At 45.1% G+C, this 21,693-nt stretch overlaps 1 protein-coding gene across 1 annotated transcript; it reads left to right on the plus strand.

Moving 5' to 3' along the window:
• The first annotated feature begins 17,659 nt into the window (after positions 1-17,659).
• Positions 17,660-18,157, plus strand: LOC116544140 (cytochrome c oxidase subunit 6B1-like). Its single transcript, XM_032270280.1, has one exon. It carries the CDS (start codon positions 17,749-17,751, stop codon positions 18,007-18,009), a length of 261 nt encoding a protein of 86 aa, XP_032126171.1. The 5' UTR covers positions 17,660-17,748; the 3' UTR covers positions 18,010-18,157.
• The last annotated feature ends 3,536 nt before the right edge of the window (positions 18,158-21,693 follow it).

Raw genomic sequence — 21,693 nt, forward strand, 5'->3', positions numbered from 1 at the left:
CTCAACTGGTAAAAAAAAATAACGCACTAACTAGGCATGCACAAATAGAGTAAACGCACTGCACATGCGGTCCCTCCCAAGTGTTGGAAGGCCCCTGAGCATGCAGACAGCCCACCCCAAGGGAATAATCAGGGTAGAAGGGATGCAACCCTCTGGAAGCATGCCAATGGATAAAACCCCAAGTCAAAAATCAAACAGCTCACTTGGCCCTCTTCCAAGTGTACTTGTCTTCCTTTCGTTCCTGCTCTAAAACTTTTTAATAAACTTACATTACTGCTGTAAAACTTGCCTCGGTTTCTGACTATGCCTTATGCCCCTTGGATGAATTCTGTCCTCTGAGGAGGCAAGAATTGAGTTGCTGCTGACCTGTGTGGATTCGCTGCTGCTAACAATGTAACAATTTTAGTTTATCATAGGAACTCTGAAACATAAGTGAACAGAGATAATTGCGTTTATAACTCCCCTGTATCCATCACCCAGCTCAAACTATTATTAACTTATGGCCAATTTTTGTAAGTGAAGTTTTTATTGAATAAGAACATAAAATTATAAAGGTATAGAAGAGTGCATAAATCATAGTTGTAGAGCTTGTAAATTTTCACAAGTTAAAAAGTTTATTTAATCAGCACATAGATCAAAAGATACAATGTCACAGCACCCCAGAAGATTCTCTCTGCCCACTTCCAGTCCATATCCCTCCCAAAGTAATGGCCTTCCTTTTAACACCATGGACCAGCAGCATAGGCCAATCTTATCACCTCCTCCATGCTTGCCAATCTGGCCCCTCTCGCCGCTGCCTCTGACTCTGAATCCTGTCATTTTGCCCAAAAATATTTCAGAATGTTAGTTTAAAAAATACCTAAGGCTGGGAGTTCAAGATCAGACTGGGCAACATAGTGAGACCCCATCTCTAAAAAAAAAATTAGCTTGGAGTAGTGGCTCCCACCTGTAGTCCTAGCTACTTAGGAGGCAAAGGCAGGAGGATCACCTAAGCCTAGGAGTTCAGGGCTACAGTGAGCTATGATTGTGCCACTGTGCTCCAGTCTGGTCAACAGAGTGAGACCCTGTCTCAAAAAAAGACCCTTTAAGTATAACGATACCACAGTCAGATTTAAAAAATTAACTGTAGTATTAAGTATCTTGAATGTGTATGTATTTCCCTGGGTTTCTTATAAATTTAAAGTTTTGCAGTTTAAATCATGACCTAAGTAAGATCCATAAGTTCTTTTTTGTTTGTGACAGAGTCTCACTGTGTTGCCCAGGCTGGAGTGTAGCAGTGTAATCTCAGCTCACTGAAACCTCTGCCTCATGAGTTCAAATGATTCTCCTGCCTCAGCCTCCCCAGCAGCTGAGATTACAGGTGCATGCCACCACATCCAGCTAATTTTTGTATTTTTAGTAGAGAGGGGGTGTTCCGTCATGTTGGCCAGGCTAGTCTCGAACTCATGACTTTAGGTGATCCACTTACCTTGGTCTCCCGAAGTGCTGGGATTACAGGCATGAGCCACTGCGCCCGGCTCTGTATGTTTTATTTACATTTTTTTTAAAAAACCTATAGGCTCGCCTCCCATCTCTCTCACTCTCATTCTTCTTTCCTTCTCCTCCTCTTATCTCTCCTCTTCCCCCTCTCCCCCATTGCAATTTTTTTTTAAGTGTTGAAGGAACTGGGTATCTGCGTTGCAGAATTTCTGTGGTCTGACTTTCCTCATTGCATGTTGTAAGGTTATTTATCACATCCTTCTCTCCTATGTGTATTCTGTAAATCAGTAGTTAGATCCAGGGTTTTGATTAGATTCAGGTTCTGTTTCTTTTTTTTTTTTTTTTTGGGAAAAACTTCCCCAGTGGTGTGGGGTCTTTCCATGCACACTGCTTGGTTGTGTCTCTTTTGTGACTTTAGCAGCCACGGATAGTCACTGCTTCAATCTGTTAAGTCACAGGAATTTGCAAAATGATGCTAATTTATCACTTCTTCTTCATTTATTAGTCAAAATACTTTTAAAAAGAGAAACTTTCCTTCATCAACTATTTGGCTGCCCTGATGGACAGTTTACACAGAAAATGCAGAATAAATGCATGATTCTTTTTCTTTATTTACAGTTAAAGAAAAATGAGTCCTCAAGAGGTGAGTATCATTGTGAACTTTTGTAGCTAGAGATCTCTGAACTGACATTTCTAGAGTCCCTGTGAGTCTGAAGGTTTAAATCCCAAAGCTGGGCTTCATTGGCCTCACCTGGAAGAGGGAGACAGAGAACCTAATTGGGAAATGCTGGTTGAATACAGATTTCATTTGAAAGAATGCAGCGATTTACTGAGCATGAACAATGTGCCTTCATCTTTTGTGTATCTCTATCAGAAACACGGTGGTATTATGAACTCTGATACCCCTCACTTTTTTTTTTTTTTTTCTGAGATGGAGTCTCGCTCTGTCACACAGGCTGGGTGCAATGGCTCAATCTCGGCTCACTGTAACCTCCACCTCCTGGGTTTAAGTGATTCTCCTGCTTCAGCCTCCCAAGTAGCTGGGACTGCAGGCACGTGGCACCACACCCAGCTAATTTTTGTATTTTTAGTAGACGCAAGGTTTCACTATGTTGGCCAGGATGGTCTCGATCTCCTGACCTTGTCATCTGCCTGCCTCAGCCTCCCAAAGTGTTGGGCTTACAGGCGTGAGCCACTGCGCCCAGCCAATCCCTTTTTATAGGTGAAAATGAGGACGAGAGAGGCCCGGTAGCTTGTCTAGATCACATGGCTGCACAGAACCTGAGCCAGGCTTCACATCCCAGCTGTGTGACTTACAGACCAAGGTGGGTGCGGATGTCCCAGGCTTATAGCTATCATGGGGGGCGGGCTCCCTGGAGCACCTGAGGCCTGCTGGCTCCAGAGCATTGAGAACCACCTTGGAGAACCGACTCCCCTACCTCACGGGGTTCCTCTTCGCCATGACTATTTCTCACCTGTGCTACTGCAGCAGCCTCCTAACAGGCCTCCCTGCCTCCCCTCCCCGTCCGCTCCATAGTCTGATTTCAGCATGGTGGGCAGAGTGAAGCTTGCAGAGTGCACATCCCAGGACCACACCTCCCAGCTGCCACTGAGGGAATGTGGTCAGAATAATCTTAGAACAAATTATACCCAGATTTGACCTAGTAGAAAATATTGATTCACACAATGGGAGCCACTTTCCCTCAAGGGTGCTAAGGGGAATTGTGGAAGGTTTACATGTCAGATGGGATCACCACACCCCTTGGATCCCCCTTCCTCTGGAAAAGTGGAAAGAATAAATCAGACTCTCAAAAAGCATGTTACTAAACTAATCTTAGAAACTAAAATGCCTTGGACCAAATGTCTTCCAATAGCACTCTTTAGGATTGGGACCGCCCCAAGGAAGGACTTGGGATTGTTTTCTTATGAGGTATTATGGGGGCTCCTGTATTTAGGTAGGACTACTGGCCTTTCTACAATGGAAACCAAAGGCCAATTTTTAAGAAATTATGTACTGACCATGTCCCCCACCCTGTCGTGCCTGAGGTTCAAAGGACTTCCGACTCAAACCCCTCCTCTTGAGTTCACAGTTCACCACTTCTAGCTTGGCAACTCAGTGCTAATTAAGACTTGGAAAGAAAATACATTCCAAGCTGGGAAGGTCCCTATCAAGGGCTCCTGGTCACTGAGACAGCCGTACGAACAGCTGAACAGAGGTGAACACATTACACTCAGATCAAGAGATGGGTAAAAGAACCCCTGGAAGGAAGGGAAAAGGGTGAATGGGAACTGTATAGATCACCTAGGGAGCCCTTAAAGTTAACTCTAAGGAAAACCTAGAAGGAAGCTAAGAGCAGGCTCCATCACTGGGGGCGGCTGTGGTTAGGATTAATCCTACTACCAGGGATGAGAGGGTACACAGTTATTGGATGGAGTCTGGTAGAAGAATATCCAATTAAACTAGTAGTCAACATAACTAGAACCTTCACCCCGCAGACCATAAAGTTTAATGCCTGCCAAGTCTTCCATTGTGGGAATTTAGGGAAGCAAAGGCCGCTGTCACAAGCAAACAAACATCTATGTCCTGAAACAGGTCACTACCGGGGAAAGCCCTGTGCTGGCTGGGATGAGGTCTGGTGGACCACCCAGTTTCCAGGCTGGGTAAGCCATTCTTCCAGAAACAAACCTTAAAGAAGAAAATACATTTGTGTAGGGGACCCATGCCTTCTAATTGTAGAAATTTAGAATGCGATCCTATGTTACTTATCGTAAATAACCCAGCTATTCTAGACCAGGATCCTTGGATTAGGAATGGATAGCTCAGGAAGGGGTCCCATGAAATGGTTAGCTCTTAGGCTGGTCACCAGCTCCACCCTGAGCACACCCAGGATTACTATGACCCCCGGTCCCACTACTTCCTTTAACCCACCAGATAATGACACTAAGGGTGTAAAAATCATTAAGGTCACTGACTTGAGGCAGACTTTAGAAATTGAGACTGTAAATGCCTGGGTTGAATGGGTTTGATTTTCAGAACTAGCTCTTAGTAAGAGCAACAGTTACCCATGCTCTGCTGGGCAGCTTCAGGCACAGGTGGTTCCGTTTCCCCCAGGATGGGATACCAATCCTTACGGAGTGTGTTGCATGTCGGCCCTGTACCAGGACAGGGATGCACAGGGAAATAAGACTTGCAAAATCTGTCGTTGCTCTTCACCACCTGGTGGAGGTCAGACCCTCATTCTCCATAGGGAGAACCCTCAACTTGTACCCATACCCTAAACATTACTGGTGAGTCAGACAAAGGCAACCGCTGCTCAGCTCTTCATATACCCCAGGCCGATGTCTGATGATATTGTGGAACGAGGAAACTCCATGACCTATTACCGTCCAACTGGACCAGGACTTGTACCTCAGTTCAACTGGCCATTCCATTCATCCTGGCATTCTGTAAGATCCCCAAGAATCCACATGGCCACCGACGTCAGAGAGATCTAACAAATTATTTTGATTCCAACATTTATATTGACCCAGTAGGAGTCACTGGAGGAGTACCTAAAGAATTTAAGGCCTGAAACCAAATAGCTGCTGGGTTTGAATCCGCACTCCTCTGCTGGTCAACTGGTCCATGCCCTGACCTCAGGTGATCCACCTGCCTCAGCCTCCCACAGTGCTGGGATTACAGGTGTGAGCCACTGTGCCTTGCCTGGTGCAGCATTTTTATTGACAAATTGACCTTCAACTGTATGTGTAAATGTATAAAGCCTAAAGCAGATGCATGCATATGCTTATCACCTACTGCTTATTTATCATTCCATCAGCCTACCATGGTGGAGTTGCTTTTGAGGTGAGCAAAATATTAAAAGTAATGGATGGCAGTTTTGCAAATAGACATGTTGCTTTGTGATGGGCCACTGCTATGGTTTGAGTGCTTGTGCACTCTTAAAATGTACATGTTACAATTCTAACACCCAAAATGACGGTATTAGGAGATGATCACGCCGTAGTGTGGAGCCCTTATAAATAGGATTTGTGCCCTGACAAAAGAGGCCTGAGAGAGACCCCTCATCCTTTCCACCATGGGAAGACACAGTGAGACGGTGCCGGGAAGCAGGCCCTCACAAGACACCAAATATGCTGGCACCTTAATCTTGGAAATCCTAGCCTCCAGACTGCGAAAAAGAGGTTTCTATTGCTTATAAGCCACCCAGTTTACAACACTTTCTTATAGCAACCCAAACAGACTAAGACAGCCACTTTGACATTTCTCTACCTGCTGCCAGTGATTCTCCTGTGGACATAAACAAGAGTAGTTACTTGGTAAGAAAGGTGGGGATGACGTTTTGGGAATCATCATCACTATCGCCAGTGCCAGAAACACATCTTGGAGCACATGCCCTGCTCTTGGTAGACTGGTACCATCCTGTGTTTGTTAGGCAAATCCATCCTCATCATTATCGTCGGCACTGAAAGTGGTATTGACTGGGCACTCACTACGTGCAGAGTGTGTTATGTCCTCAGTGTGGAGTCCTGAGAAGATAGGTAAGCAGCAACGGGAAAGGCCTCGCAGGTGGGGGAGAACAATTGTTCCAAGAGATGGCTAATCACTGGCAACCCAAATCCTGCTCCCAAATACCTCACTCCACGTATGGTCTCAGCAGCACAACCTCATCTGCACGTAGCGTGTCCAGCACAACCTTATAAAACTTCCTCCAGTCACTGACTCTTTGCAGACAGCCCCTTTTCTGCCGTGCGGCCCATTGAACCCATGCAACGTAGCTTCACACTTTCTCTAATGTATCTGCCTTTCTTTACTTACAACTGTCTTGGTAAATTTTTTTGCTACCCATGAAACTGGCCCCAGCCGGTCACAGCCACGACACTCACTGTCTCCCTAAGTCCTCTGACATCCTCTGAGGTAGGTAGTATTACAATTCCCATTTAACAGATGAGTTAACTGAGTCTTTGGAGATTAAATAAATGTTCAAGGGCTGTCCGGCAGTAAGCATTACAGCCAAGTGTTGAATGAGAGTTTGTGTGGCCAGAGTCCATGCGCTAAAACACTGCACTGCCTTCTTGTCACGTATATGATGAAATGAGGGACTGCTGTTTGCTGAGTTGATGGTTTTATAAAGACACCAATGTGGCAAATCAATTACCTAAACTGAAAAAAAATGCTATGCAGAAATCATAGTACTGTAATGAAATTATTTACCACTAGGTAAACAGCCCCAGATAATTAGATAAAATCATTTCTTGGCCGGACGCGGTGGCTCACACCTGTAATCCCAGCACTTTGGGAGGCCGAGGCGGGCGGATCACGAGGTCAAGAGATCGAGACCATCCTGGCCAACATGATGAAACCCCGTCTCTACTAAAAATACAAAAAAAATTAGCTGGGCGTGGTGGCGCATGTCTGTAGTCCCAGCTACTGGGGAGGCTGAGGCAGGAGAATTGCTTGAACCCAGGAGGCAGAGATTGCAGTAAGCTGAGGTCGTGCCACTGCACTCCAGCCTAGCACCTGGTGATGGAGTGAGACTCTGTCTCAAAAAAAAAAAAAAATCATTTATTATCCAAGTAAGGTTTAGGGAGATTGTCCGGGTCAGTGCCGACCGCCCCCCTGGCCGCTCAGCTGAACCTTCTATTCATGGGTCCTGCACGGGGTTGGCACGCTCCGCTCCTGAGCCTCTACTTTCCTCATGACAACCCTGTGCAAATACGGAAGTGTGGATTTCCTTCCTTCTTTTAACTTAAGTTGAGGACATAATGGGACTGTGCAGAGTTTATGCAAGTGACACTGGCCTTTAGTAATGTTTCTAAAAATGGAACTCTGAAAGAATTAGTATCACTATGGCTGCCAGAAGGGAGTCACGGGAGCAGTGGTAAAGGTGTCTTCTGTAAAATGTGAATACAAAAAGCACAGGCGAGCCACCAATCTGATTTCAACGGAAGGAAGCCATTCTCCTATTGCGATTTCAATGTGTTGAGGGAGCAGAGACCCTTCAAAATGGTGCATGCTGTTAACACAGAAGTGGGTATGTTCGTACTTCTTACTGGCCCATGCTGTCACAGAGCCGGGCTCTGACAGCAACAGTGGTGAAAGGGTCCCTGAACAGGAGAGTCCACTGCAGTGCTGAACCATCGGAAGCAAGTGACCTTAATGGGCAGAAAGATTGAAAAGGTATCCAGGGAGTGTCAAACTGCAAAGATCTATGGAGAAAGCAAAAGAAAATGAAATTTATAGGGGCTAGAAGATGGGTAGCCAACAAAAGTTGGAATAAATATATTAAAATGTGTGTTATGTTTATCTTAAAAAAGTCAAGGATGATGAGCAGAAGGGTGAGTCAGCTACCCCAAATAGAAAGTCATGGTCCCTTGCTTGCTTTCCAGACCTAAGCCAATTCTTACACCCAGAGCCCATCAATTGAAGGAAAGGCTGGGTCCCTGTGGGGAAATACCTGCCTTCCCATGGCAGATGTAGAAAGAAGTAATTTCCCCAGTCCTTCCCCAAAGATATCTATAGCCATTTACTCAGATCACCATGCAGTGGGGAAAGAGAAATGCCTAGATTTTTCTAATGCTATTAGAATATCAAGGTTGACACTCAAAGCAATATAGCTCTTCCTGTTCAATTAAGGATACATGGGAGACATATTAGTCAGGGTTCTCTAGAGGGACAGAATAGGATGTGTGTGTGTGTGTGTGTGTGTGTGTGTGTGTGTGTGTATGTACACACACAATATATGAAGGGGAGTTTATGAAGCATTAACTTACACAATCACAAGGTCCCACAATGGGCAGTCTGCAAGCTGAGGAGCAAGAAAAGCCAGTCCAAGTTTGAAAAACTGGAGAACCTGGAGTCCAATGTTCAAGGGCAGGAAGCATCCATCATGGGAGAAAGATGCAGGCTGGGAGGCTAGGCCAGTCTCTCTTTTTCACATTTTTCTGCCTGCTTTATGTTTCTTGGCAGCCGGCTAGATGGTGCCCACCAGATTAAGGGTGGGTCTGCCTTTCCCTGCCCACTGACTCAAATGTTAATTTCCTTTGGCAACACCCTCACAGACACACCTAGGATCAATACTTTGTATCCTTTGATCCAATCAAGTTGACACTCAGTATTAACCATCACAGGAACTACGTGATAAATGAAGTCTTGGCTCGGGCCCACAGACAGACCCACCTGGGGGTCAGTTTGCCAGTTCCTAAATGTATAATTGAATACACATACTTACCAGCTAGGGGAACCATTGTATTGATCTCTTGCTCTGCAAAGCAAGAAAATAATGTTATAATAGGAAAGGCCCAGCAGCTGTCGCTGTGAACACCCTCTCATCTAAACCAAGACATTAACTCAAAACTAATATCACACTATATTGATGACATCACAGTAGTCAGACCTATGAGTATGAAATAGCAAGAATAAGGTGCTATGGCCAGGTGCAGTGGCTCACACCTGCAGTCCCAGCTACTTGGGAGGCTGAGGCAGGAGGATCGCTTGAGCCCAGGAGTTCAAGTCTGCAGAGCTATGATTGCACCGCTGCACTCCAGCCTGGGTGACAGAGTGAGACCTTGTCTCTAAAAAAAACAAAATAAAAAGAAGAATAAGGCGCTCTGATGTGCCGTTCCTCCAGCTGTGCAGAGGGGGCCTGTCACCAAGGACGAAGGGAAGCCAGGATTAGGAGATGACCAGCAATCGTCACCACACTGCACCCATTCTGATTTATGTTGGTAACCCCTTTTTAACTTGGACATGATTCTAGCACTTGGCTCGAATTCAAATCCGCAACAGTTACGGAGAGGCTACTGCATGCTCAGTACAGTTCTAGGTGCCGTGGCTGTCTGCAAGGCTGTTTGAAATACTTAGGGTTCATATGCTCAGAAGGACAGTGTCTACGCTTCTGAATGCTGGGATGCAACCTCTTTTCCCTATAAGAGGGGATTAGGTGGTAGAGAAATAAATAAGTCAGCAAAAGAATAACGCTGTGCTTTAATTTATGTTTTCTTTTTAGATTTTCAATTCCTTGTTTCTGAATGCTTTCACCTTCTATATTGACTTGGACACCCGCCTGGTGTCCACCTAATCACTAACTTCATGGCTTTCTCCCCTGCCTTATCTTCCCCTCACCTCTCTTGCTAGCAATTGTAGGGTTGATGACCTTGTTGGCCTGGACAGGCTCAGGAATAAGTGATTAGGAATTATTATTTTTTTCAACAGAGACAGGGTCTCGCTCTATCACCCAGGCTGGAGTGCAGTGGTGCGATCATAGCTCACAGCCGTTTCAAACTCCTGGGTTCAAGGCGTTCTCTTGCCTCAGCCTCTTGAGTAGCTGGGATTGCAGAAGTGAGCCACCATGCCTGGCCTGTCAATTTTTTCAATGTTGACTTTCCAATTTTTCAGCACTTATTAAAATGATCACGCGAAAGTGCTAGAGGTGAAGCTGTCACCACACCATGAGGGCACCTGAGCCTTTGGCTGGCCTCCAGGACACAGATGACAGACTGTGAACACAAATACATCAGTGGAGGAGGGGAAGAGACAGTGCCCAGAAGCCCCCTGAATGGGGCCTTAGGTTTGCTGATGTGTGTCTATCTGTATATATGCATAAATATGTGTGCATCTCTGTGTATATTCATATATATCTAACTCCTTTTAGAACACGTATCCTTCGATTAAAAGTAATAAATCTCCCTTGGCTTAAGTGACAGGTATCTGGGATGATTATTTTGCTTTTGGTGACCCATAAAAGCAAAACCAAATCCACAGGATCTGCAGGGAGGAACCAGTTAAATACCAAATGCTAGGTCCAACCCCTCAGCAGCCAGGCAGGATTAGGAACTGAGGCTTGTACTGCTGACAAGACACAGGGTAAGGCTGCGTGGTAAGTGTCACATGTTCTGATGAGTTGAAAGCAGCATGAAGGAGCCTCTTTTTTTTTTTTTTTTTGAGACGGAGTTTCGCTCTTGTTACCCAGGCTGGAGTGCAATGGCGCGATCTCGGCTCACCGCAACCTCCGCCTCCTGGGTTCAGGCAATTCTCCTGCCTCAGCCTCCTGAGTAGCTGGGATTACAGGCACGCACCACCATGCCCAGCTAATTTTTTGTAGCTTTAGTAGAGACGGGGTTTCACCATGTTGACCAGGATGGTCTCGAACTCTTGACCTCGTGATCCACCCGCCTCAGCCTCCCAAAGTGCTGGGATTACAGGCGTGAGCCACCGCGCCCGGCAGGAGCCTCTTTTATACTCTGGATCTAAGAGGCTGCTTTATCTTCTTAAGTGTCAGCTTGTTAGTATTTGAAGAGAAAACCAGAAAAATCTTACTGATTTCTGGTTTGTCCTGTGCTTTCTTTTGAGGAGGTCGCTTGTTTAGAAGGGCTTGGCCTGTGTGGGCATTCCTCACGCTGGAGAGGCCCAGGCTGCAGAGGCTCCCACGGCGGTTCTGTGGTTGAAAGTGTGTTGTTGGAGCAACTGGAACCCAAAGCTGAGTTCATTTACTCTTCCAGGAAAAGGTCATCAATTAGAAATGGAGCATGTGAAACTTGCAAGACCAGCCTGCTTTCAAGGTGTCAAATGATCTTGGTTTCTGTTTATTTGTTTTTTGTTTTTCTGAGACAAAGTCTTGCCCTGTCACCCAGGCTGGAGTGCAGTGGCACGATTTTGGTTCACTGCAACCTCCACCTCCTGGGTTCAAGCGATTCTCCAGCCTCAGCCTCCTGAGTAGCTGGGATTACAGGCATGCACCACCACACCCAGTTAATTCTTTTAATTTTAGTAAAGACGGGGGTTTCACCATGTTGGTCAGGCTGGTCTCAAACTTCTGACCTTGTAATCCACCTGTCTCAGCCTCCCAAAGTGCTGGGACTACAGATGTGAGTACTACAGATGTGAGAACTACAGATGTGAGCCACTGCACCCAGCTACAATGGTCTTATTAGGAAAAGCAAAGACCTCCGCGAGCAACAACAAGCAAGCGTGGGAGTGTGGATCCTGGGCACGGGGCCAGGCTGCCCAGCAGCTCATAGCTCTGCAGCCTCGAGAAAGTGACCTAGCACCTCTGTGCCTAACTCTTAATCTCTAAAATGAGGATCATAATAATATATGCCCATACGGTTATTATAAGGATGAATTAACAAAGCCAGGTATGGTGGCTCATGCCTATAATCCCAGCTTTTTGAGAGATTGAGATGGAAGGATCACTTGAAGTCAGGAGTTCAAGACCAGCCTGGGCAACATATCAAGACACCGAATCTAAAAAAGAAAAGAAAATCAGCAGAGCGTGGTGACATGTATCTGTAGTCCCAGCTACTGGGGAGACTGAGGCGGGAGGATCCCTTGAGCCCATGAGTTCAAGGTTACAGTCTGCTAGGATCCTGCCACCATGCTCCAGCCTGGGTAACAGAGTGACCCAGAGTGACACCCTGTCTCCAGAAAAAAAGGGAAAAAAAAAAAAAAGATGAGGTAACAGATACATGCACCTAGAACAGTGCTGTTAATTGTTATCATAACTCGCCTCGTGGGTCTTTACCTACGTTGGAAAAAAATTAGATAATCAAATCCTAACCAAAGTGATTTCAGAATTGCAAGGATTTGTTTGGCATCTTTTCCTAAAAAGAAAAATTTGAAAAGAGTGGATAATGAACAATAAGATATATTATGTGAACACATATTTTGTAAGTGAATTCATGTGAGAGTTGCCTTTTTTGGGCAAGAGAGATGAGCTTGGATGGAGAACAATAAACAGAACTTCGCTGCAATCTGTAGTGTCCTTTCACTTTGCTTTTAAGTAAAAAAGAAAGATTGAAAAAAACTATCATAGCAACCAAAGAGTAGTCAGTTATGGCTGGTCATCACAGAGGTGTTTGTTGTAAGATTCTGTCAACTTTTCTGGCATTTTCTAAAGTTCTCAAAGTTACAAATGTAATGTGTTTAAAAGAAACAAAATCTGGCTGGCATGGTGGCTTATGCCTGTAATCCCAGCACTTTGGGAGGCCAAGGTGGGTGGATCACCTGAGGTCAGGAGTTTGAGACCAGCCTGACCAACATGGTGAAACCTTGTCTCTACTAAAATACACAAAAAAGAAAAAAATTAGTTGGGCATGGTGGTGCATGCCTGTAATCCCAGCTACTTGGGAGGCTGAGGCCAGGAGAATCACTTGAATCCAGGAGGTGGAGGTTGCAATGAGCCAAGATTGCGCCACTGCACTGCAGCCTGGGCAATTGAGCAAGACTCTGTCTCAAAAAAAAAAAAAGAAAAAGAAAAGAAAAAGAAAGAAAGAAAGAAATAAACAAAATCAATCATGGCATTAACTCCAAAAAGCAAGGGATTGATCTGTGATCAATATGAACAATGAAGACAAGCAGGCAAGTACCAATGAGGATGATTTTTCTGCCAACTCTTTCATGCACATTGTACCACAACCAAAGAGAACCACGGAGTGGAGCATCCCTGCACTCCTGAGAGGAGAGACGGAGGGGTGTTTCTCCACTGAAGAAATACATCTCCAAGGCTTTTTTCTCCTTCACAATTGGCTTCATTAGCGTTTCAAAAAAGACTCTTTGCTCATGCGTTTTACCTTTCTGATATTTGTTCTTCATCTTCAGGTAATTTATCAAAAGGAGTAGAGTGATCCAGATTAACTGTATGGATGAAATGCAATTAAAAAGTGATATTAACGGGTTTTTCTTACCCCCTCGAAAATATTTTTCTTTGTGATGTATGAGTCACCCAGCATTTTTCAGGGATGGTGCAAGTGAGTACAAGTGACAGTGCAGTGTGACAGGGCACTGGCCACGGTGCCAGCAGTGTGGGGGTCACGTCCTGGCTCTGTTGTGTGACCTTGGACAAGTCACGTACTCTCTGGGTGTCCTCATATGTAAATCGGGAGGTGTCATACCCAGGAGACAGCTGCTTTGCGTCACAGAACTGCTATGAGAAATAGCACAAAGCAAGATGATATTTGGGAAAGTTCTTCGGAAATAACAGAGTTACCCACAGGCCAGGTGGTTTTATTCCATGCTGCCCTGTTTCTACTTGCTCAGGCAGCAAGATTCAATCACCTGGAGTGCCGGGGGAAGAGGCTTTTGTTTATTTTGTTTTTCTGCTATTTTCAGAGGTTTAATTCAAAGTCCTTACTGATGGAACTCCTCTTATAAATTTTTCTGTGCTCTACCTGGCTTTTTGCTGACCTTATCACCATATCAAGCCAAAAAATCTTTCTTTTGTGTAAAGGCGGTGTTTGTTAGCTTTCTTCTGAATAAAGTTACTATTTTTCCCCTTATAATTTAAAGTAGGCCTGGCGCAGTGGCTCACGCCTGTAATCTCATTACTTTGGGAGGCTGAGACAGGAGGATTCACTTGAGCCCAGGAAGTCGAGGCTGCTGTCAGCCATATTTTCACCACTACATTCCAGGCTCAGCAACAGAGAGAGAAAAAAATTAAAAAGTAAGTTGTGGAGAGACACTCTGAGACTGCGTAAGTATCTTCCTCCTGCCAAGCCTTCAATCTCCAGGTTTAGCATTTGGTATCAATGCATTTCTTCATTCTTTCCATATTTATCAGTCAGTACACTGCCATAAGGGAGTTTTCCTCTCCCTAATCAATTTATCATTTGTTTATCATTTATTCATTGACATCAATACGAATTCATGGATTCTTGTTCTATGCAATGGGTTACAATCCACCACGACCTTTGTTTGATTTTTACATTATCCCCACGTTGGCCAGTAGGGGGCCCCAGCCAGCTTCCATATTCTCCCATCACAGCCCTTGCTCTGTTTTCCTGGCTTTCCAGCACAAGTCCTTTGCTCTACTCACAATAGCAAAAATATGGAATCGACCTAAGTGTCTAGCAACAGAGAATTGGACAAAGAAAATGTGACATATATATCATTATACTATACATACAATATTAAATATTATTGTATATGTAATTTTATATAAAATATATAACTATTGTATACATAATACACTATATTAATACAATATCGTATATATAATAATATAACATACAATATAATATAAATATTATATATAATATATATTACATTATATGTTATATAATATATAAATATATTAATATAATAATCAAGGCTCACTGCAACCTCCACCTCCCCAGATTCAAGCAATCCTCCTGCCTCAGCTTCCTGAGCAGCTGGGATTACAGGCGTGAGCCACCACACCTGGCTAATTTTTGCATTTTTGGTAGAGATGGGGTTTTGTCATGTTGACCAGGCTGGTCTTGAATTCCTGAGCCCAAGCAATCCACCCATCTTGGCCTCCTAAAATGCTGGGACTACAGGTGTGAGCCACCCCAGCTCAGCCTAAGATTATTTTTCATTCTTGCAAGTACAGGTTTCTTACAAGCGTACATTGCATAGTGATGAAGCCGTGGCTTTCCGTGTACCTATCACCTGAACAGTGAACACTGCACCCAGCAGGTAATTTTTCAGCCCTCACCTCTCCCACTCTCCCACATTTTGGAGTCTCCAATTCTGTGTGTCCATGTGTGCCCACTGTGAGCCTTGATTGTATGTTATATAATATATTAATATATTATATAACAGAAAATTGTATGTATAACAATATATTATTTATATAATGAATATATTAAATATATGTACATAATATATTATATATTACATAATTATATATAATATATACACGCACAGATCACGAAATACTACTCAGCCATAAAAAAGAATGAAATCATGTCTTTTGCAGCAACATGGATGGAACTAGAGGCCATTATCCTCTGTGAGATCACTCAGAAACAGAAAGTCAAATAAGGAATGCTTTCACGTATAAGTGGGAGCTAAACAGTGGGCACACATGGACACACAGAATTGGAGACTCCAAAATGTGGGAGAGTGGGAGAGGTGAGGGCTGAAAAATTACCTGCTGGGTGCAGTGTTCACTGTTCAGGTGATAGGTACACGGAAAGCCACGGCTTCATCACTATGCAATGTACGCTTGTAAGAAACCTGTACTTGCAAGAATGAAAAATAATCTTAGGCTGAGCTGGGGTGGCTCACACCTGTAGTCCCAGCATTTTAGGAGGCCGAGATGGGTGGATTGCTTGGGCTCAGGGATTCAAGACCAGCCTGGTCAACATGACAAAACCCCGTCTCTACCAAAAATGCAAAAATTAGCCAGGTGTGGTGGCTCACGCCTGTAATCCCAGCTGCTCAGGAAGCTGAGGCAGGAGGATTGCTTGAATCTGGGGAGGTGGAGGTTGCAGTGAGCCTTGATCACACCACTGCACTCCAGCCTGGGTGACAGAGTGAGACCACATCTCAAAAAAAAAAAATTAAAAATAAAATATATCAATTTTTAAAGTCTTCAAGCCGGGCACACTCCTGTAGTTCTAGCTACTTGGGAGGCTGAGGCAGGAGGATCACTTGAGCCTAGGAGTTGGAGGCTGCAGTAAGCCAAGACCCTGTCTCTATTTAATTAAAAAAAAAAGTCTTCAGACATTACTAATTGCCCTCTGCCCATTGAGAATCACAGATCTGAAGCACTGGACCAGTTCTTGCTGTACTGCTGAGTGTGACATTCTGCCTGGGTCTTTCCGATGGCCAATGAAACACACTTGGTTCAGCCCCACCAGTGAGTCCTTCAGGCAACATTCAAATCCCAGTACTCCAGCTGTTAAGACCAATACCCAGATGTGCCTGAGGAGATAAGATCATCTCAGTAGGAGTCTTTGCACATAGCCCCCAAATGCTTATAAACTGTTAAGTCTGTCCACTCACATCACTGGCCACAAAAGCAAGTGTGAATTACAGACTCCATTGGAAGCCATCATCTCTGGCCTCCTCTGTGACTTCCATTGCCCAAGACCCTGGACACCTCGCTCCAGACCACAGCTGCCTGACTGTCGCTGCGCTTTTCATTTGGGTCACTCTCCAGATGGTCCTTCTAGCTTCTTGGACTGTAACATTCTCATGTCTAAGCCCCACTCTGGCTGCGGTGCCTCCTTTGACTCCAGGGAGAGACGCCATGCTCCTGTCCCAGCCAGCCACAGCTCCCCGAAAAGCAGGAGTCTGTGGGATTCAGACGGAGTTTCAGAAACCAGCAAGAGCGCACTGGTGCCCCAGCGGTTCCATTTCTGACACCAGTGAGCAAATCCAGAGGCGCCTTTGGAGCTTCCCACTGGGCTTCAGAAAGGCCACCAGGGCTAGGAACAGCTCCAAGAGGAAGAATGGAGGGGAAATGAGAAGAATGCTTGTATTGTTTGTGTTTTAAAAAGTTAGGGTGAGCAGCAACCCATGCTAACAGGCCTTCGTCAAGCAAGCAGTAGCAGCCAACAGACAGTGAAACTAAAAGGGAAACTTGCAGAGCTTCCATGGAAAGTCCGTGGATGAGAACAGCCCACATGAATATGATGTAAACTGTCTCCCAGGCCCTGTTTCATTTTTCCTTGGGTGTCAGTGGGAAGCCACACATTTGCAGAATCAATTGTCTCTGCTCCCCAAAGGAAATAAGATTCAAAGCATGATAAGAAATAAAATAATTAAATAAACAAATAAGGAAAAACAATTCACAGGTTCCAAGGATTAGAAGGACAAAAAGTAAATAATGGCCGGACGTGGTGGCTCACGCCTGTAATCTCAGCACTTTGGGAGGCTGAGGCGGGTGGGTCGCCTGAGGCCAGGAGTTTGAGACTAGCCTGGTGAACATGGTAAAACCCCATCTCTACTAATAATACACAAAAGCAGAGCGTGGTGGTTCGCGTCTGTAATCTCAGCTACTCAGGAGGCTGGGACATGAGAATTGCTTGAACCCTGGAGGTGGAAGTTGCAGTGAGCCAAGACTGTACCACGGCACTCCAGCCTGGGTGACAGAGTGAAACTGTGTCTCAGAAAAAGAAAAAAAGGAGAAAAACAAAAAGTAAATAAGAAAAATAAATAAAAATAATAATAAAAGAAAGAGATTAGCAGCGTGGAAGCAGATGCCACAGAGAGGAGGGGGCAGCGGCCCCCACATGGGTGTAGGAGCAGTGCCAAGGTTGGAGTTGGCAGGAGAAAGGTGGAATCTCTGTAGCCTGATAGGGGTTGAAGATGCTTTTGCAAAGCTAGTGTAATTAATTAATTGTGGGAAACAAAGGGTCCTTTCTGATCTATACAATTATACTTGCATTGGGTAACCTGATCATTGAAAGACATTTCAGCTAAGTCAGAGGATGGAGTTCCGCTTCCTGTCCGACTCTGGCATCTTTGCTGAGGGTCACATTGAGCTGCGAGGTGCATTGGGGGTGCCTTGAGGATTCAGCACCATGGAGGAAGACATCAAGACCAACCTCAAGAACTACAAGACTGCTCCTTTTGACAGCCGCTTCCCCAACCAGAACCAGAGCAGGAGCTGCTGGCAGAACTACCTGGTCTTCCACCTCTGTAAGAAGGCAGGGACCGCTAAAGAAGGTGATGTCTCTGTGTGTGAATGCTACTGGCGTGTGTACAAGTCCCTCTGCCCCATGTCCTGGGTCACAGCCTGGGACGAGCACCAGGTTGCAGGCATGTTTCCTGGGAAGGTCTGAACTGGCTGCACCACCCTCTCCTGTGTCGTCTGTCCTTGTCCCAGGGTGGGAAAGGCGGACCTAGTACCCAGTGATCCCCACCCCGGGATCCTAAATCATGACTTAACTGCTTACAAAAACTTGTTGGAAAAGTGAAAAAAAAAAAAAACACACACACACACACACACAGATGACGAGGACCTCCAAAAGTCAGTCACTCGCCAGATGTCCAAAGTGCCAGGTTGCCCGATAAGAATGCATGTTATTTTGCCCAAGTGGTACCAAATGCCATGAGGCCCTGGAATATGGGTTGTAATTATTTTCTTCTTTAAAAGATTTTTTATTTGTATAAATGGATGGGGTACAAGTGTAACTTATTACAGGGATATATATTACATAGTGGTGAAGTCAGGGCTTTTAGTGTGTCCATCACCCGAATAATGTACACTGTATCTATTAAGTAATTTCTCATCACCCGCCTTCTTCTAAGTCTCCAGTCTCTATCATTTCACACTCTATGTCCATGTGTATACATTTTGGGTTTTTTTTTGAGACAGGGTCTTTCTCTGTTGCCCAGGCTGGAGCACAATTGTGCGATCACAGCTCACTGAGGCCTCAACCTCCCAGGCTCAATTGTGGGAAGTAAAAGTTCCTCTTCAAAGTTTCCTTTCCTGTTAAAGAATAAATCATAAGTGTGCTAATGACTCTTCGTTAAGCCCTATCCTATGTAAGATGGGCTGGTGCAGTGGATGGTCCCTAAGCTCCCGCCGTTGTGCCCTGACTCTGAGATTAGCATCGTCAGGGAACCCCTACAGCCTCATGCAACCTTTCTCTTGGGATCACAAAGGTTGTGTATCTCCCCATTTCACTTTAAAATTAGCAGATCTTGGAGATCATCAGTATAAAAATCATATTAGTGTTTTCCTAACCCTAAATATAATTCTCCTTACTCAGGAGAAGCGGGGAATGGGGAAGACTTGAGGACACCATTTGGTTCTGGGAATGAGGAGCGCATCCAGCCCCCAGCAACCAGCTCTCCAGGGCAGCTCTTGTCTCTTGAGCCAAAGCTGGAGGCAGGGACTGTTAGACCTCTTTCCCTGCTGGCCTCTCGCCTCTCACCTCCAGAGGGGCGTGGGGAGTAGGCGTGCCAGAGAAAATACAGGATGCTGGTTAAATTGGAGTTTCAGATTGACAACTTTTTTTTTTTTTTTTTGTATTAGATATCCTAAACATTGCCTGGCTCAGTAGAAGCATGCCTCAAATACTGCAGATGTATTTGCTAAGCCTGACAACCCTAGCTGGCAGGAGAATGGAAGAGACCAAATAAGGAAGTGGGATCCCAGCTGGGACTGCCCCGGAGCACTGGACTTTGGCCTTGGATCCCCCAGAGAACTTCCCCTTCCAGCGACAGGCAGCGAGGAGGAAGAGAATTGGCTTCTCCTAGGGCCTGTGACTGGAGGGAAAGTCAAGTTCAGATGAGTGGGGGACTCTAGGGGATTTCCCTGAGGATCAGCAGGAAAGGCAGCCACATCCACGCCCACTCAGAGCCAGCTGCTTCTATGCATCAAGGTCTGATGCCAATGGTGCATGAGAGGGGCCCCTAAAGGCAGTCCCTGGGCAGCCCCCCCCACCCCCGTGAAAGGCTGCTCCTGCAAATGAATGAATGGAGCAGGAGGCCATGGAGAAACTTCCAGGGCTGGTTGGCTGGGAAGCCTGAGCTTTTGCAACTGCAGGGGCCCTCAACCCTGTCACACCCAGTGACCTCATTTGCTTGTAAATATAATATGTTTAAAACTGTTTTTACTATTTTGAAATGACAGCCCAAAATTTATTTTTAAATTTATGCAATGCAACAGCTATGACGTAACAAATCGGTAGATTCCATTTCCCTCTGCTTGGAATCGCCAGGAACTTAACCACCACAGTATGGATTGAGATAGGTATGTTGTGCTCCTGACTTCTATACTTCCAGAGACAGTAACATTATTAATGTGACATTATGAAACTGTAAGCAATTCTTGGCCAAGTTACAAACAACACAAAAAAGTCTTCCCTTGATTGACAGTCAAACGTCCGAGAAAGTTTCATGTACTTATAACCATATTAATAGAAAGCTCTGATGACTGGGTGCCGTGGCTGAGACCTGTAATCCCAGCACTTTGGAAAGCTGAGGCAGAATTACTTGAGGCCAGGAGTTGAGACCAGCCTGGACAACATAGCAAACATCCATCTCTACAAAAAATAAAATAAAACAAAAAGGCCTACATTTGTCTGTAAAATTTGTGTTCAGGCTGAGGTCATTGCCCGCGGGTTTTTCACCTGTATGAACGTTCAAGCCGTGGCCGGGTGTGGTGGCTCACGCCTGTAATCCCAGCATTCTGAAAGGCTAACGCGGGAGGATCACGAGGTCAGAAGATGGAGAGCATCCTGGCCAACACAGTGAAACCCCATCTCTACTAAAAACACACACAAAATTAGCCAGGCATGGTAGCACATGCCTGTAATCCCAGCTACTCAGGAGGCTAAGGCAGGAGAATCGCTTGAACCCAGGAGTTGGAGGTTGCAGTGAGCTGAGATGGCACCACTGCACTTCAACCTGGGCAACAGAGCGAGACTCCATCTCAAAAAAATAAAATAAATGAATGTTTAGCTGTATATTTGGAAACTGTCTAGAGCACAGGCTGATTTTTCACTTTGCAGGGCTGACGTAAGTGAAGTGGAATGTCTGAGCATTAAACTTTAGTAGTGACCCCCCCAATTATTATTATATTGGGAGAGTTATTTTGATAACCCAACCATTCCCCCACAGGGAGGAGGGAAGAAAAGGGGCCAAGTATTTATTGATTGGCTATTGATAGTGGCCAACCACCATGTATAGCTATTTACATATGTTTTATTCAAGCCTTGCAACACCTCTAGTTAGTGCACATTCTGATCTTCATTTTACAATGGAGAAAGTGCGGCTCTGAGAGTTAGGTAGTGTTTACGTGTGCACAGTCTGTACATGGAGAAGCCTGAATTCGAATCCAGGTCTGTTTCAATCCACAGTCAGACGTTAACAACAATGTACTAATGGCGAAGGGGAAAAGGCAGTGGTTCCTGGTCAAATCTCCTCTAGAAACTTGATGAAAAGGAGGGGGCAGGTGGTTTTGTTGGTTTTGGCTTGTTTTGCATAGCATGGAGTAAGAATTAGACATTAGACCAGGTGATTTCTTGGGGTCTATCCTAATCCAAAGAATTTATGTTTTTGTGAACCTTGTTAACTTAAAAAATAATTTTTAATAGTAGACACTTTGGACTGTCAATCACCCCCTTTTTTTTCTGAGCTGTATATTTCTGATGTTTTCAGTGTGCAAATTGCCAGCAGGAAATCCATCCCTCTGATCTGGAAGTCTGTCATTTGGGTATTGGCTTCTGCATTTGTCAGATGCCCCTGGTGCCATCGGGTGCTAGGTTGTGTCAGTGGTGACTGATCTGAGATGTGAGGTCTGCCTTCTCTTTGTTTGGGTATCAGTCCCAAGAGCCATATGGCCTCAGCACTCTGCCACTAAGTTCTGCACTTGAGGTGTCTCTCTCTGGGCAAGTGGCCTTGGGTGGCCCAAGCTCTGTGTTAGTGGACTGCGGGCCAGCACTCAGGAAGAAGTCCTCTGCAGCTCAGCATCCCGGGACGAATCTAGCAGATCTGCTGCCTCATTTAAGGACTCA

The sequence above is a fragment of the Sapajus apella genome, unplaced genomic scaffold (assembly GCF_009761245.1).
Source record: "Sapajus apella isolate SASKATOON/1434 unplaced genomic scaffold, GSC_monkey_1.0 scaffold207, whole genome shotgun sequence".
NCBI lineage: Eukaryota > Metazoa > Chordata > Mammalia > Primates > Cebidae > Sapajus > Sapajus apella.

Excerpts from the sequence above, each read along its gene's own strand:
- LOC116544140 (XM_032270280.1), top strand. The coding sequence starts at position 17,749 with ATGGAGGAAGACATCAAGACCAACCTCAAGAACTACAAGACTGCTCCT.